Consider the following 15,854-nt stretch of genomic DNA (forward strand, 5'->3'; position numbering starts at 1 on the left):
AGGAGTTAAACGCCAACTTACTGTTGGTTACGCCCCTGAGCAAAATGGCGTCTCTGAACGCAAAAATAGAACTGTAATGGAAATGGCCAAAACAATGATACATGAAAAAGGCCTTCCAAACAGTTTTTGGGCTGAAGCTGTATACACGGCTGTATATATATTAAACCGATGTCCAACGAAAGCCGTAGAAAACAAGACTCCAATTGAGGCATGGAGTGGAAGGAAACCATCAGCAAAACACTTACGAGTATTTGGATCTATCTGCTACATTCATATTCCAAAGGAGAAACGTCACAAACTCCAAGAAAAATCAGAGAAAGGAATATTCTTGGGCAATAGCACACAATCAAAAGGTTACCGAGTCTACAACTTGAAGACCAATAGCATCGTGATCAGCCGAGACGTGGAGTTTGACGAAGAAGCTTCTTGGAACTGGGAGAAAGACAAAGTTGAAAAGCAAACATATCTGCCGCGGATATCTATAGAAACTCCAGCTCAACATCCACTACAAACAGAGCATTCTGGTCATGAAAGCACAGGAGAAACGAGCCCTGCTACGCCAAGTTCTCCTTCGGCAACATTACCTTTAGCGCAAGAAGATTCAAGTCCGGAGTCAACACCGGGAAGAGTTAAAAAGTTAGCAGAGGTGTACGAGACTTGCAACTTCACAACTATAGAACCCGAAAGCTATGAAGTTGCATCGAAAGATGAAAAGTGGGTGGCTGCTATGAACGAAGAAATCAGAATGATTGAGAAAAACAACACATGGGAGTTAGTTGATCCTCCAGAAGACAAAGAAATCATCGGAGTTAAGTGGGTTTACAAAACAAAGCTCAACCCTGATGGATCTATACAAAAACACAAAGCAAGGCTAGTAGCTAAAGGCTACTCGCAACAACCAAGAGTCGACTACATCGAAACCTACGCACCTGTAGCACGACTGGATACTATACGAACACTTGTGGCACTAGCAGCTCAACGAAGGTGGAAGATTCACCAACTAGTTGTGAAATCAGCCTTTCTAAATGGGTTTCTCGAAGAAGAAATATATGTAGAGCAACCACAAGGGTTCGTCCAGAAAGGAAAAGAAGATCAAGTCCTAAAGCTAAAGAAAGCCTTATATAGACTAAAACAAGCGCCACGCACATGGTACAGTCGTATTGACAGCTACTTCACAAGTTCAGGATTCAGGAGGAGTCAAAGTGAGCCCACACTCTATATCAAAACCCAAGGTAACTCTGACACTCTCATTATTTCCTTGTATGTTGATGATCTTATATATACGGGAAACAATGAGAGAATGATACAAGAGTTTAAGGAAGACATGATGAAAACGTTCGAGATCAGCGACCTTGGTTTGATGCGCTATTTTCTTGGCATCGAAATCAGTCAAGAAAAGGAAGGCATCTTCATATGCCAAAAGAAATACACAGAAAATCTCCTCAAAAAGTTTAAACTATACGGTTGTAAAACCGTCGCGACGCCACTAGTTGCCAATGAGAAGATGAGACAAGAAGATGGATCGGAGAAAGCGGACGCTTCGAGATTCAGAAGTCTCATTGGAAGCCTACTTTATCTAACAGCAACACGACCTGACATAATGTACGCAACGAGTCTACTATCCAGGTACATGAAAAATCCTACTCAAATACATTATGGAGCTTCTAAAAGAATATTAAGATACTTGCAAGGTACCATGGACTATGGAATATGGTACAAGCCCACTATAGATTCGAAGCTTCATGGATACACTGACAGTGATTGGGCCGGATCGGTGGATGACATGAGAAGTACTTCCGGATACACATTCACACTTGGATCTGGTGCATTCTCATGGACATCAAAGAAACAAGAAACGGTGGCACAATCGTCAGCCGAAGCCGAGTACATCGCAGCCGCTAACTCAGCTAATCAAGCTAAATGGCTAAGAAGAATACTTGAAGACATGGGCGCAAAACAAGATGAAGCTACTCAAATATTATGCGACAACAAGTCTGCAATTGCAATGGCAAAGAATCCTGTGTTTCATGGAAGAACAAAACACATTGATATCAAATATCACTTCTTACGAGAAGTCACCGCCAAGAAAGATATTGAATTAAAATACTGCAAGACCGAAGAGCAGATTGCAGATATTTTCACTAAAGCGTTGCCAAGACCCAAGTTCGAGCTCTTACGCAACATGCTGGGAGTAACGACGAAATACATTAAGGAGGAGTGTTAAAAGTTAATGTATTTCTAGATAATTCTAGAATTAATTAGTGAGTAAGATATTTATTAGTAGATATTTAAGAAGATAATAGCTAGAAGTTTGTAGATGTTTAGCTAGTCAAAAATATCAAGAAAATGCTAGAAGCCTCCATTGAAGCCTATAAATAGACTTGATGTCTTCCAAATTTGATGCACCAAAAACTCAAGTAATAAAAAGCTTTCATTTCTAAATCTAAGTATTCAACTTGTAATACTTCAAAACATCCCCTCACTTACAACAACAAGTCAACTAATCAATTAAAACCAATACATTATTTTATCACATTAAACTAATCTAAAACAACTACATTCTAACAGTTACATACACCCTAACTAAAAATAAATCTGGCAAGCTACAAATTCCAGGTGTTGACTTTGTAACTGCAAAGTCAAATAGTTGGCCCAATTATGTTAACAACAAGAAAATTAATACATACAGATATCCATCAATTAAAAAGAAGATTTCCTAACTCCCAAATCATTTGATGAAATCAAAACTCCCGGGAAATAAATTTAATTCACCACCTATAAATTGCCATGTTCACTCAAAACTGAATTATCCAAGAACCTCCCATTTTTAGTCAAATTTTTTTTTTTTTTTTTTTTTTTTTTTTTTCAAGATATGGCAAAGAAACCAAGTTTGGGTCGCCAAAAGATCAAGATCGCAAAAATCCAAATAAAAAATCATCTTCAAGTGACTTTCTCCAAACGAAGATCAGGGCTATTCAAGAAAGCTAGTGAGCTTTGCACATTATGTGGGGTCGAAATCGCTATCGTTGTATTCTCTCCTGCTGGTAAAGTTTTTTCATTTGGTCATCCTAAAGTCGAGTCAATTGTTGACAGGTTTTTAACCCGAAACCCAAATCGTAACACAACAAATTTACATCTCGTTGAGGCACATAGATTAGCTAGTATTCCGGAACTAAACATGCAGTTAACGCACATTCTTAACGAGTTAGAAACAGAGAAGAAAAAAAGTGAGACGTTAGACGAAATGAGAAAGGCGAGCCGAAGTCAGTTTTGGTGGGAAGCACCAATTGAAGAGTTGAATTTGCATGAGCTTGAACAATTAAAGGACTCAATGGATGAACTTAAGAAGACTATTTCTACACAAGCAAATAAACTTTTGGCTGAAAATTCTAATAGTATGTCGCTATTCGGTATTAATAATAATATTAGAGGTGATGTTGATCACTATGAGATGAAACCTGCTACAGTTATACCAGCATCTTCTGGTTTTACTCATACCCATAGCTATGGGTATGGCCATGGTTTGTTTTAAAGTCCATTCCATTTAGTTTCTTGATGTCATGGGAATTTTGGTTGCTAGTATCTCACTAGCAATTTTGTTCTTTTCTAATTTATTAATAATTATGTAAGGATGTAATGGTAAAAGTTGAATGTTAAAAGAAGTCTAAAAATTAATATTGGAGTTTCAGAATTTAATTGCCTTTACATGTGATTTAATGTATATACTATATAGGTTACAAAGCTGGTTAAAAGTTAATACAGTGATTGAATGTTATTAACTTAGTAATTTAGGGATGACAAATGGATTGGATATGGATCGGGTGATGTCATATTCACATCTATATTCATTTAATTTTTGTTCATCCATATTCGTATCCATATCTGTTTAGTTTTATTTCTTCGATCAATATCCAATGAATTAAGCTGATTAATAGATATCCACTGAATATTCAATAAAAAATAATTTAACGACGATTTTGGAAATCAAATACAAAATATAACAATGTATAATCTTTATGTTTATGGTTTGTAACAATATATATTATAAAATACGCTACAATATAAGTAAATACATGTTTAATCTAATTTAAATGTGTAACGTCTAATATTATTAGTAACAGTTTAATAATTATAACTTTTATAACCCTTATTTTTGCTATTAATTAAAAAAAAAAAAAACTATAGTTTATATGTATATGTATATCGATATATAAATGTATATGTAGTGACCCGAACTTTTCCATGTTTATATATATTAATTGAGATTGATATTTACATGATTAAATGTTTCCAACATGTTAAGCAATCAAACTTGTTAAGACTTGATTAATTGAAATATGTTTCATATAGACAATTGACCACCCAAGTTGACCGGTGATTCACGAACGTTAAAACTTGTAAAAACTATATGATGACATATATATGGATATATATATAGTTAACATGATACTATGATAAGTAAACATATCATTAAGTATATTAACAATGAACTACATATGTAAAAACAAGACTACTAACTTAATGATTTTTAAACGAGACATATATGTAACGATTATCGTTGTAAAGACATTTAATGTATATATATCATATTAAGAGATATTCATACATGATAATATCATGATAATATAATAATTTAAAATCTCATTTGATATTATAAACATTGGGTTAACAACATTTAACAAGATCGTTAACCTAAAGGTTTCAAAACAACACTTACATGTACCGACTAACGATGACTTAACGACTCAGTTAAAATGTATATATATGTAGTGTTTTAATATGTATTTATACACTTTTGAAAGACTTCAATACACTTATAAAAATACTTCTACTTAACAAAAATGCTTACAATTACATCCTCGTTCAGTTTCATCAACAATTCTACTCGTATGCACCCGTATTCGTACTCGTACAATACACAGCTTTTAGATGTATGTACTATTGGTATATACACTCCAATGATCAGCTCTTAGCAGCCCATGTGAGTCACCTAACATATGTGGGAACCATCATTTGGCAACTAGCATGAAATATCTCATAAAATTACAAAAATATGAGTAATCATTCATGACTTATTTACATGAAAACAAAATTACATATCCTTTATATCTAATCCATACACCAACGACCAAAAACACCTACAAACACTTTCATTCTTCAATTTTCTTCATCTAATTGATCTCTCTCAAGTTCTATCTTCAAGTTCTAAGTGTTCTTCATAAATTCTAAAAGTTCTAGTTTCATAAAATCAAGAATACTTTCAAGTTTGCTAGCTCACTTCCAATCTTGTAAGGTGATCATCCAACCTCAAGAAATCTTTGTTTCTTACAGTAGGTTATCATTCTAATACAAGGTAATAATCATATTCAAACTTTGGTTCAATTTCTATAACTATAACAATCTTATTTCAAGTGATGATCTTACTTGAACTTGTTTTCGTGTCATGATTCTGCTTCAAGAACTTCGAGCCATCCAAGGATCCATTGAAGCTAGATCCATTTTTCTCTTTTCCAGTAGGTTTATCCAAGGAAATTAAGGTAGTAATGATGTTCATAACATCATTCGATTCATACATATAAAGCTATCTTATTCGAAGGTTTAAACTTGTAATCACTAGAACATAGTTTAGTTAATTCTAAACTTGTTCGCAAACAAAAGTTAATCCTTCTAACTTGACTTTTAAAATCAACTAAACACATGTTCTATATCTATATGATATGCTAACTTAATGATTTAAAACCTGGAAACACGAAAAACACCGTAAAACCGGATTTACGCCGTCGTAGTAACACCGCGGGCTGTTTTGGGTTAGTTAATTAAAAACTATGATAAACTTTGATTTAAAAGTTATTATTCTGAGAAAATGATTTTTATTATGAACATGAAACTATATCCAAAAATTATGGTTAAACTCAAAGTGGAAGTATGTTTTCTAAAATGGTCATCTAGACGTCGTTCTTTCGACTGAAATGACTACCTTTACAAAAACGACTTGTAACTTATTTTTCCGACTATAAACCTATACTTTTTCTGTTTAGATTCATAAAATAGAGTTCAATATAAAACCATAGCAATTTTATTCACTCAAAACGGATTTAAAATGAAGAAGTTATGGGTAAAACAAGATTGGATAATTTTTCTCATTTTAGCTACGTGAAAATTGGTAACAAATCTATTCCAACCATAACTTAATCAACTTGTATTGTATATTATGTAATCTTGAGATACCATAGACACGTATACAATGTTTCGACCTATCATGTCGACACATCTATATATATTTCGGAACAACCATAGACACTCTATATGTGAATGTTGGAGTTAGCTATACAGGGTTGAGGTTGATTCCAAAATATATATAGTTTGAGTTGTGATCAATACTGAGATACGTATACACTGGGTCGTGGATTGATTCAAGATAATATTTATCGATTTATTTCTGTACATCTAACTGTGGACAACTAGTTGTAGGTTACTAACGAGGACAGCTGACTTAATAAACTTAAAACATCAAAATATATTAAAAGTGTTGTAAATATATTTTGAACATACTTTGATATATATGTATATATTGTTATAGGTTCGTGAATCAACCAGTGGCCAAGTCTTACTTCCCGACGAAGTAAAAATCTGTGAATGTGAGTTATAGTCCCACTTTTAAAATCTAATATTTTTGGGATGAGAATACATGCAGGTTTTATAAATGATTTACAAAATAGACACAAGTACGTGAAACTACATTCTATGGTTGAATTATCGAAATCGAATATGCCCCTTTTTATTAAGTCTGGTAATCTAAGAATTAGGGAACAGACACCCTAATTGACGCGAATCCTAAAGCTAGATCTATTGGGCCTAACAAACCCCATCCAAAGTACCGGATGCTTTAGTACTTCGAAATTTATATCATATCCGAAGGGTGTCCCGGAATGATGGGGATATTCTTATATATGCATCTTGTTATTGTCGGTTACCAGGTGTTCACCATATGAATGATTTTTTTATCTCTATGTATGGGATGTGTATTGAAATATGAAATCTTGTGGTCTATTGTTACGATTTGATATATATAGGTTAAACCTATAACTCACCAACATTTTTGTTGACGTTTAAAGCATGTTTATTCTCAGGTGAATATTAAGAGCTTCCGCTGTTGCATACTAAAATAAGGACAAGATTTGGAGTCCATGTTTGTATGATATTGTGTAAAAACTGCATTCAAGAAACTGATTTCGATGTAACATATTTGTATTGTAAACCATTATGTAATGGTCGTGTGTAAACAGGATATTTTAGATTATCATTATTTGATAATCTACGTAAAGCTTTTTAAACCTTTATTTATGAAATAAAGGTTATGGTTTGTTTTAAAAATGAATGCAGTCTTTGAAAAACGTCTCATATAGAGGTCAAAACCTCGCAACGAAATCAATTAATATGGAACGTTTTTAATCAATAAGAACGGGACATTTCAGTATATGCCTGTATTTTAGTACGTATATATGCATGTATAGATGTATTTCGGTTGATAATGGATATATCCATGATTGCCATATTGTCATCTATATCCGATCCACAAAATATTTAGATCATCCATATCAATTTATCGTACATTTAGGTCATTCATATCCATTATAAATGAATCGGATCGAATAGATATTCATAGATGAAACACCAATTGTCATTCCTAGTTACTTTGGTTGCAGGTGTCTCCAATACATGTGCATATTGTGCTACTACACATAGTCCAATATATTAGAGGATTCAAAATTTTGGAATGCTTATACAATTTCCTTTTATTTATATACCGTGATAAATATTATTGATACACGTTTTTAATTGTAATTAGATTAGATAGTTAACATATCATATCATGAGTTTAGACAGATCTATTGAAAATTTTATGTTAATAAGGCCTCACTTTTAAATATTGAACACGGCCGGCCTTCTAAACTACTGAAACGGCTATGGTTGCATATAGTCTATTAGTTTGTAAAACCGTGATTTGCATTATGGTATACATCAGTATTTATATACAAGCTAGGAATTATCTAGAATTATATGCCTAATAACCAATCCTCTTATTTTGGGAAATGGTTGTACAATATCTTTACTATGTTTATCTAATTATGTGATCAATACAAATCAGTCTATATATGGAGTAGATATACATCGGTTAATACTCCCCCGCAGTCGAAGACTGAGTAGAACGAATGCCGAGACTGGAACGAAAATCTTCAAATAACAGACGCGGTAAACCTTTAGTGAAGATGTCCGCGATTTGATACCGAGTAGGAACATGAAGTATACGAACGTCTCCTCTAGCAACCTTTTCACGGACAAAATGTATGTCAAGTTCGATATGCTTCGTTCTTTGATGTTGAACAGGATTCCCGGCCAAATAAATAGCACTTATATTGTCACAAAAAACCAAGGTAGCTTTGTTAATGGGACAATGTAACTCGAGAAGAAGGTTACGCAACCAACATGATTCGGCCACTACATTAGCAACACCCCGGTATTCAGCCTCCGCGCTAGAACGAGATAGAGTTGCCTGACGTTTTGAAGACCAGGAAATAAGATTATCACCATAATAAACACAATACCCGGAGGTGGAATGACATGTGTCGGGACAACCAGCCCAATCCGCATCGGTAAAAGCAACAAGCGAAGGTGTCCGTGATTTGGTAATGTGTAAACCAAGAGTCGGGGTACCTTGTAAATAACGAACGATACGTTTGAGGGCAAACATGTGAATATCTTTTGGATCATGCATGTGCAAACAAACTTGTTGGACTGCGTAGGAGATATTCGGACGGGTGAAAGTCAAATATTGCAAAGCACCCGCTAGACTTCGGTATTTCGTGGGGTTTAAGTAGAGCTTCCCTGATTTCGAACTTGTTTTACCACATGTATCGACCGGAGTTGCAACAGGATTACAATTGGATAATCCTGCACGTGAGATAATATCCTTCGTATAAGCATGTTGGTCAAGAAAAAGACCCGTATTCGAACGTGTAACCGAGATGCCCAAAAAAGAATGTAACGGCCCCAAATCTTTCATAGCAAATTCATGAGAAAACATGGTCATAAGGCGGTGACGTAGGCTGTCATTAGAAGTAACCAACACAATATCATCGACGTAAAGTAAAAGATAAGCCATGTCGATACCTTGATGAAGAATAAAGAGTGAATGATTACATTTACTATGTTGAAAACCAATTGTAGAGGCGAAATCGGCAAACCTTTGATACCATGCGCGGGGCGCTTGCTTTAAACCATAAAGAGAACGTTTTAACAAGCATACATGATTCGGGTAATTGGGGTCCTGAAAACCCGGTGGTTGATACATATATACCGTCTCATTAAGATTACCATGTAAGAATGCATTTTTAACATCAAGTTGGCGGATTTGCCAACCTTTCGTAACGGCTATACTAAGTACCATGCGAATGGTAGCGGGTTTGACGACGGGACTGAAAGTTTCAAAACAATCAACCCCGGGTTGTTGAGAACGTCCATCACCTACTAAGCGAGCTTTATACCGCTCAAAAGTTCCATCAGATTTTATTTTATGTCGGAAAATCCACATTGATCTAATTACCTGCATGTTAGATAAACGGGGTACAAGAACCCATGTATTATTATCAACTAAGGCCTTATATTCGTCGGTCATGGCACGGTTCCAATTAGGGTCAGCGAGAGCATCTTTGGGGTTAGTCGGGATAGGTGAAGGAGTAGTGGTGACGGAAAGATTGAAAGGAACCTTTGGTTTAAAGATGCCGGACATACCACGAGTTTGGATAGTTCGTATAGGTGGAGGAGGAGGAGATACATGGGTAGATGTAGTAGTAGGAGGAGACTGATGGGATTGTGGATTAGAAAAGGATGGACTCTTAAACTTATATGTTGTACATGTTGTAGGACTATACGATTTATTAATTCTGTCATGGTATCAGAGCTTAGGTGGACGGTTTGTTCTACAGCGAGTCCGAGTCAGGCCCCCATGAGTGTGCTGCCGTCGCTACAAAGAGATTGAGTCAGGCCTTCTTCTTGCCGCCATCTCTACAACCGTTCCACGCCTCGATGTGAGGGGGCGTGTTGGGAAGTTATCCCACATCGGTCATGGACAAAAACAAATGTATGCATATAAGTCAAAGAACAGGTAAGTGGTTTGGGCTTGTGTGGGTAGGCGTATTGGATTCAACAGAAGGGGTGGTGGGAGTATCGATATTAGGAGAGAAAAGTGGAGTGTTGGAAATATGGGGACAAGTATCATCAGTGAAACAATGATACGAATTTTTGGTATAGACATTGGGTTGAGCAAAAGGAAAAATGGTTTCATCAAAGATGACGTGACGCGAAATAATTATTTTATGAGTGCACAAATCGTAGCATTTATAACCACGATGATTGGATGGATATCCTAAGAAAACACAAGGAGTAGAACGAGATTCTAATTTATTTATTTTAATAGATGGTAGGAGTGGGTAACATAGACAACCAAAGACTCGAAGATGATCATAAGACGGAAGACGGTTGTAAAGTTTTTTGAGTGGGGGAGATGTGGTTTAGTGTTTTGCTGGGAAGAATGTTAAGAAGATAAGTGGCCATAGAAAGAGCGTGGTGCCAAAATTCAGGAGGCACGTTAGGAATGAGCAAGTAGTGTGCGCATAATATTATTGATGGCTCGTATTTTTCGTTCCGCTTTGCCATTTTGAGAGGATGTATACGGACAAGAGAAACGAAAGCGCATTCCTTGTTGTACACAAAAGTTATGAAATTGGGTGTTATTATACTCCGTACCATTGTCACATTGTAAATGTTTGATTTTGATTTGGAATTGGGTATGTATTAATGTGTGGAAGGCTTTGAATGTGGAGAAAACTTGTGATTTGTTACCTAGAGGAAATGTCCACAAAAAGTTAGTAAAGTTGTCAAGAAATAAAATATAATACTTGTGACCACTACTACTCATAATGGGTGAAGTCCATAAATCACTATGGATTATATCAAACGGAAAATAAGTTGAAAGATTCCAAGAATAAAAAGGTAGTTTAATGTGTTTGCCAAAAATGCATGACTGACAAACCTTATTACTAGAATTCAAATTACAATGTATTGAATTATTATTTCTAAGAGACTTCAAAATATCACCACCCGGATGGCCTAGGCGATGATGCCATAAATCTTGACTTAAAGCAATAAAAGTTGATGGAGAAGATAGTTGTTGCAGCATGGAAGAGTGAAGAGGGTAGAGATCGCCAGTGCTATTACACCGTAGGATGGTGGTCCCCTTCGAAAAATCCTTCACAGTAAAACCAAAAGGGTCAAATGAGATAGAGATATTATTATCAGTAGTAAGACGACGTACAGAGATTAAATTTTTAATAAGTTGTGGAGCATATAGAATATTAGACAAAAGTAAAGGTTTATTAGAAGAAGAGATATAAGAGTGACCGAATCCGTTAATAGGGAGCCGATTGCCATTACCAACTAAAATATATTTGGGGTGACCCGAGTTAAAATAAGACAAGAGTTTACCTTGTGAGCCCGTCATGTGAGATGATGCACCAGTGTCCATGTACCAATTATTATCTTAGGGTAGATGTAAGCTCATTGTATACATGGCCGATTCAATGTCGGTAGGGGTATTAGAAGCAACAGACTGGGCATAAGCAGGATTTTGTGGTCGTGGGCCAAGCAGCCCAGGTTGGCCATGTGACGAGTTGGGCCTGGGCAGATTATTAGTTGGGTAAGGGCAGGGTGGTATGTTCCAAGGTTGCTGTTGCCAAGCCCAAGTATTATTAGGCTGCCAATGATTGTTTGGTCCATTAAAGTAAGGAGCCCCATTTGGAGAATAATAACCAAAGTTACCTGATTGTGTGCCGGAATAAAACCGACCACCACGACCACGACCGAAACCACCTCGGCCACGATAATTACCTCGATTAGAGTTTCGACCACGGTTGTACTGTCCAGTGTTGCGTTGAGTTGTGTGCGAAGATGTCGGAGCTTTGACTGGTGCGGTGGGCGTAACCGAGAGCAAGGCTGTGTTTGCAGTCGACGATGATTGATTGGCTTGCTTGGACTTGCGACTCTCTTCAAGAATTAATTTAGAACGAGCTTCGTAAAACGATGGTAGTTTTTCCATATGATTAATTTGAGAGGCAATTGAATCATAGGAATCATTTAAGCCCGTAACCACTAGACGATCATCATCGATTTTGGGACCGACGTTAGAGAGTTGATCCGCAATATTCTTGAGTTCCTGGCAATAGGCTGACATGTTAGGAAAGTTGTCCTGACGAAGGTTTGTGAACTCGTGAGTGAGATGCACAGCTCGTGTATGACGATTATCATGAAAGATGCTCTTGAGGCGTTCTCAAGCCTCTTGAGCAGTGGATCCCGGTACGAGAACAGTACCAAGTAATTCAGGCGAGATCGTCCCGTAAATCCATGAAAGGACTATAGCATCAAGACGATTCCATAATTCGGTATCTCTTGAGGGATTTGTCGTGGTGTCTGACGTAACAGTGGATGCAGAAGCATCCGTAGAGGGTATGATATGTTCAATAACCATGAAAGCACGGCAATGAATCTGGAAAAGTTCAGCCCATGATTCATATTTTCCGTTCTTGAGTTCAAGAATTAGAGGGACAGAGTTGCGAATATTAGTAACCGTAACAGCAGGATGGATCCAGTTGTTATCTGTCATGGTTGAAGAAGACTGGTGACAGAGAGAGTAACGAAAAAGAGAAGAAGAATTAGAAGGATCGTATTAGAAATCTGATACCATATTAGTTTGTAAAACCGTGATTTGCATTATGGTATACATCAGTATTTATATACAAGCTAGGAATTATCTAGAATTATATGCCTAATAACCAATCCTCTTATTTTGGGAAATGGTTGTACAATATCTTTGCTATGTTTATCTAATTATGTGATCAATACAAATCAGTCTATATATGGAGTAGATATACATCGGTTAATATAGTCACTATCCCAACATAATTCTCATCACTTCAAGCGTTTAGATAATTAAAGGATAATCACATACAAACAGCGTTCATTAGTTTTACAACTTACAAAACACCAACTCAAATGGAATTTTACCACCTGCGGCAACACGTTTAACCCCATTATATACGTAAATACTTATATTATACGAAGTACCAATTTTTTGGAACTGGGCCACCATACACGTTTTATTTTATCGACTTAGAGAACATCAAAATTATTATTTATCGTTTCATTTTATTATTGAATGATAAACGACAATGAAAAGATATAAGATATTTGACATGTTTTTTTTTTACCACGAATTGTACTTATAATTATCTATTACAATGACGTTTTCGTTTTGTAGCTGTTACGCAATAAAATTACTTTGTAAACGGAGGAAGAAAGTTCTCTATTTTTACATGAAGGGTTACAACTTACAGGCTTACAGCTACATCATGCTTGCTTCAATTGGGTTGTAATTGGTCTAATTAATTTGGATTATTGGGCCAACTTAGCTTATGAGCCACACTAGCTTAACCCCAACTTTAATGTTGAATGGTTCAACTTATGTAAACGGGTATAAATTGATTTCAATTTTTTTAGTTTGACTAGAGCAACTATTTTTACTTAAATATATACGGCTTAACTGAATTATCATGTGATCGTATTTTGACTGTTTAAGTGGTCATCCCAAATGATGCTAGCAAGATTTGAATATGAGAGTTGTCATTAGAATATAGGATCCCAAATTCCCCAACTATGAGACTATTTGTTAGGTAATGAAAAGTCATTTAAACACAAACATATTCGGTTGAAATGTGTTCTTATTTTTGGAATAATATAAAATCCATAAAGATATATGGACTCTGCATGATGCATACGACTATATAAATATAAATATTTATTTAAGGGAAATGATCACATTACAAACATGATTAGTTATCATTATGACAACTTATAGAACACAAACTCAAAAGGAGTAGCACCAACTGAAGAAAGACGTTTGACCCCATTATGCTCATAAATACTAACATTGAAACATGTTTGAGGACCTGCACCACAAAATGAGGGACAATGTTGAATCATATAACTATGCACTTTGGGATTTGTTGGTTTAGGATACTCCACAACTTGAAAACACGTAAGATCCGTTTCAAACCCACCCCCAGTTGTAATCAAGTTATCAGGGGCCTTCGCTTCGGCATCATTGATCGTCCAAAATGTAGACTTGGTACAACCACTTTTGGGATAACCCGAATCAATACCAAGAACTCGTGATGTTTTGAGGTATTTTTCTTTACCAATCATAGTGAACATGAACTCTCCACCTATGTTGTCATTGGGGTCTTGCACCACGTTGAATGGGCAAATTTTCTTTTTGTTATCTGTGTCCGTTAGCTTGATGTGGCCGCCCGATTTAACTGGGCCTAGGCCGTAACGAACGTTATCTAAAACCTTTTTCCCGGTAGCATCTTTTACGATGACTTGGGCAGCTGATGTGATTGTGGTAAGGAAGATTGATTGTGTAATGATAGTGAAAATAAGGAAAAGAATATTATAGAGTGATGGTTTCATGTTGTTATTGATGTATTGTTTGGTATGTAAGATGTTGGTTTTTATAGGCTTGGAGGTATACATTAAATATTGCATTTTGGGAAACGTTTTTGTTTACCAAATATATAAAAATAAAATATGTCTAGTTAATTTGAATGATTTTTGGCACGTTATTTCTCTGCGTGTGTAGTCATTATTAACCATAGTGGCTAAGAGCAGTGGGAGTGGAGGCATGTCACCTCCACGTCGGGCTCCTAGTCGCAAGTCGCCCCACTCCCCTGTTGCTTCAGTTTGGTCCGTCGCCCCTTTGTCAGTCTCCCATGCGACGCACAATTACCCCCTTTTTTTATTTTTGCTTTTTTTTTTCTAAATGGATAAATTTTTAAATATAATAAAATATTATTTTAACACACTAACTGACATAGGTCACCACTCCCCACTTTTTCTGACTCAGCAAGTCACGCCTGACATGCCAAGTGACCTCAGTCACCACTCCCAGTGCTCTAAGGGACCACTTGATGTTTTTAGTTAATGGGTGGACCATGGACCTCGACCTATATCATGCGCTACCGGAACATCTTAGTACCATTTTGTCTTGGTAATGCATGTTTATATATACAACTTTGTTTGTAAAAAATTATAATTTTATGAAATGTAAATTAATTAAGTAAACCCCATGGCATAGTTTGGTTCAGTTCAATCATAATATACCGGTACAACTTTGGAGTGTTGCCTTCCAAAAATACAAAATCTTTCAAATTTATTAGATTTTTTTAATTATAATTATTTAAGTATTCAAGGTGATTGAATATTTTTATTTAAATGTACACACCATAATCAATTTATTAAGTTTTTTAACCACGAAGCAAGGGTCAAGATAAACATATAGTGGAGATCACTCGATGCTGTATGCCTGTATACCTCAAATGTGGATATTGGGCGCGTGTTTTACAGAAAAAGTTTTAATTAGATCCGACAAAAAATATAAGGTCCACACTATCATTGTATCATATTGCCTTTCATCATGTTTTATACTTTTCCTTTATGGCGCGAACTGTAGCAATGGAAAATATAAAAAATCAGTAATGAACGGAGAAAAAGGGACCTGGTAATTTTCGCAATCTTTCGTTTGAAGCCCAAGACTACAAGTTGGTAATTAACTAATAATATACTACTCGATCCGTACGTATTTAAGTACGTTTTATTACAAAAGATTTTGAGTTGTTTCATTGTAGATGTCAATTTCTTATTCAAACTAATGTAAATACATTTTAGCAGGTATAAAAAAGTTT

The 15,854-nt window shown here is 35.7% G+C and overlaps 4 protein-coding genes across 4 annotated transcripts; 1 reads left to right on the plus strand and 3 right to left on the minus strand.

Moving 5' to 3' along the window:
* Positions 1 to 2,872: 2,872 nt before the first annotated feature.
* Positions 2,873 to 3,532, plus strand: LOC139895936 (agamous-like MADS-box protein AGL61). The gene has a single exon (XM_071878486.1). It carries the CDS (start codon positions 2,873 to 2,875, stop codon positions 3,530 to 3,532), a length of 660 nt encoding a protein of 219 aa, XP_071734587.1.
* Positions 3,533 to 11,044: 7,512 nt separating this feature from the next.
* LOC139895937 (uncharacterized) lies at positions 11,045 to 12,781 on the minus strand. Its single transcript, XM_071878488.1, has 2 exons — positions 11,545 to 12,781; positions 11,045 to 11,308 (listed from the first exon to the last, which is right to left on the minus strand). Exon 1 carries the CDS (start codon positions 12,287 to 12,289, stop codon positions 11,600 to 11,602), a length of 690 nt encoding a protein of 229 aa, XP_071734589.1. The 5' UTR covers positions 12,290 to 12,781; the 3' UTR covers positions 11,045 to 11,308; positions 11,545 to 11,599.
* LOC139899865 (uncharacterized) lies at positions 12,386 to 12,718 on the minus strand. The gene has a single exon (XM_071882693.1). It carries the CDS (start codon positions 12,716 to 12,718, stop codon positions 12,386 to 12,388), a length of 333 nt encoding a protein of 110 aa, XP_071738794.1.
* A 1,041-nt stretch (positions 12,782 to 13,822) lies between the features above and the next one.
* On the minus strand, positions 13,823 to 14,583 carry LOC139895938 (serine protease inhibitor 2-like). Its single transcript, XM_071878489.1, has one exon. It carries the CDS (start codon positions 14,581 to 14,583, stop codon positions 13,954 to 13,956), a length of 630 nt encoding a protein of 209 aa, XP_071734590.1. The 3' UTR covers positions 13,823 to 13,953.
* Between the last annotated feature and the right edge of the window lie 1,271 nt (positions 14,584 to 15,854).

The sequence above is a fragment of the Rutidosis leptorrhynchoides genome, chromosome 3 (assembly GCF_046630445.1).
Source record: "Rutidosis leptorrhynchoides isolate AG116_Rl617_1_P2 chromosome 3, CSIRO_AGI_Rlap_v1, whole genome shotgun sequence".
NCBI lineage: Eukaryota > Viridiplantae > Streptophyta > Magnoliopsida > Asterales > Asteraceae > Rutidosis > Rutidosis leptorrhynchoides.

Coding starts and splice junctions, on each gene's coding strand:
- LOC139895936 (XM_071878486.1), top strand. CDS start 2,873: ATGGCAAAGAAACCAAGTTTGGGTCGCCAAAAGATCAAGATCGCAAAA.
- LOC139895937 (XM_071878488.1), bottom strand. CDS start 12,289: ATGTCAGCCTATTGCCAGGAACTCAAGAATATTGCGGATCAACTCTCT.
- LOC139899865 (XM_071882693.1), bottom strand. CDS start 12,718: ATGACAGATAACAACTGGATCCATCCTGCTGTTACGGTTACTAATATT.
- LOC139895938 (XM_071878489.1), bottom strand. CDS start 14,583: ATGAAACCATCACTCTATAATATTCTTTTCCTTATTTTCACTATCATT.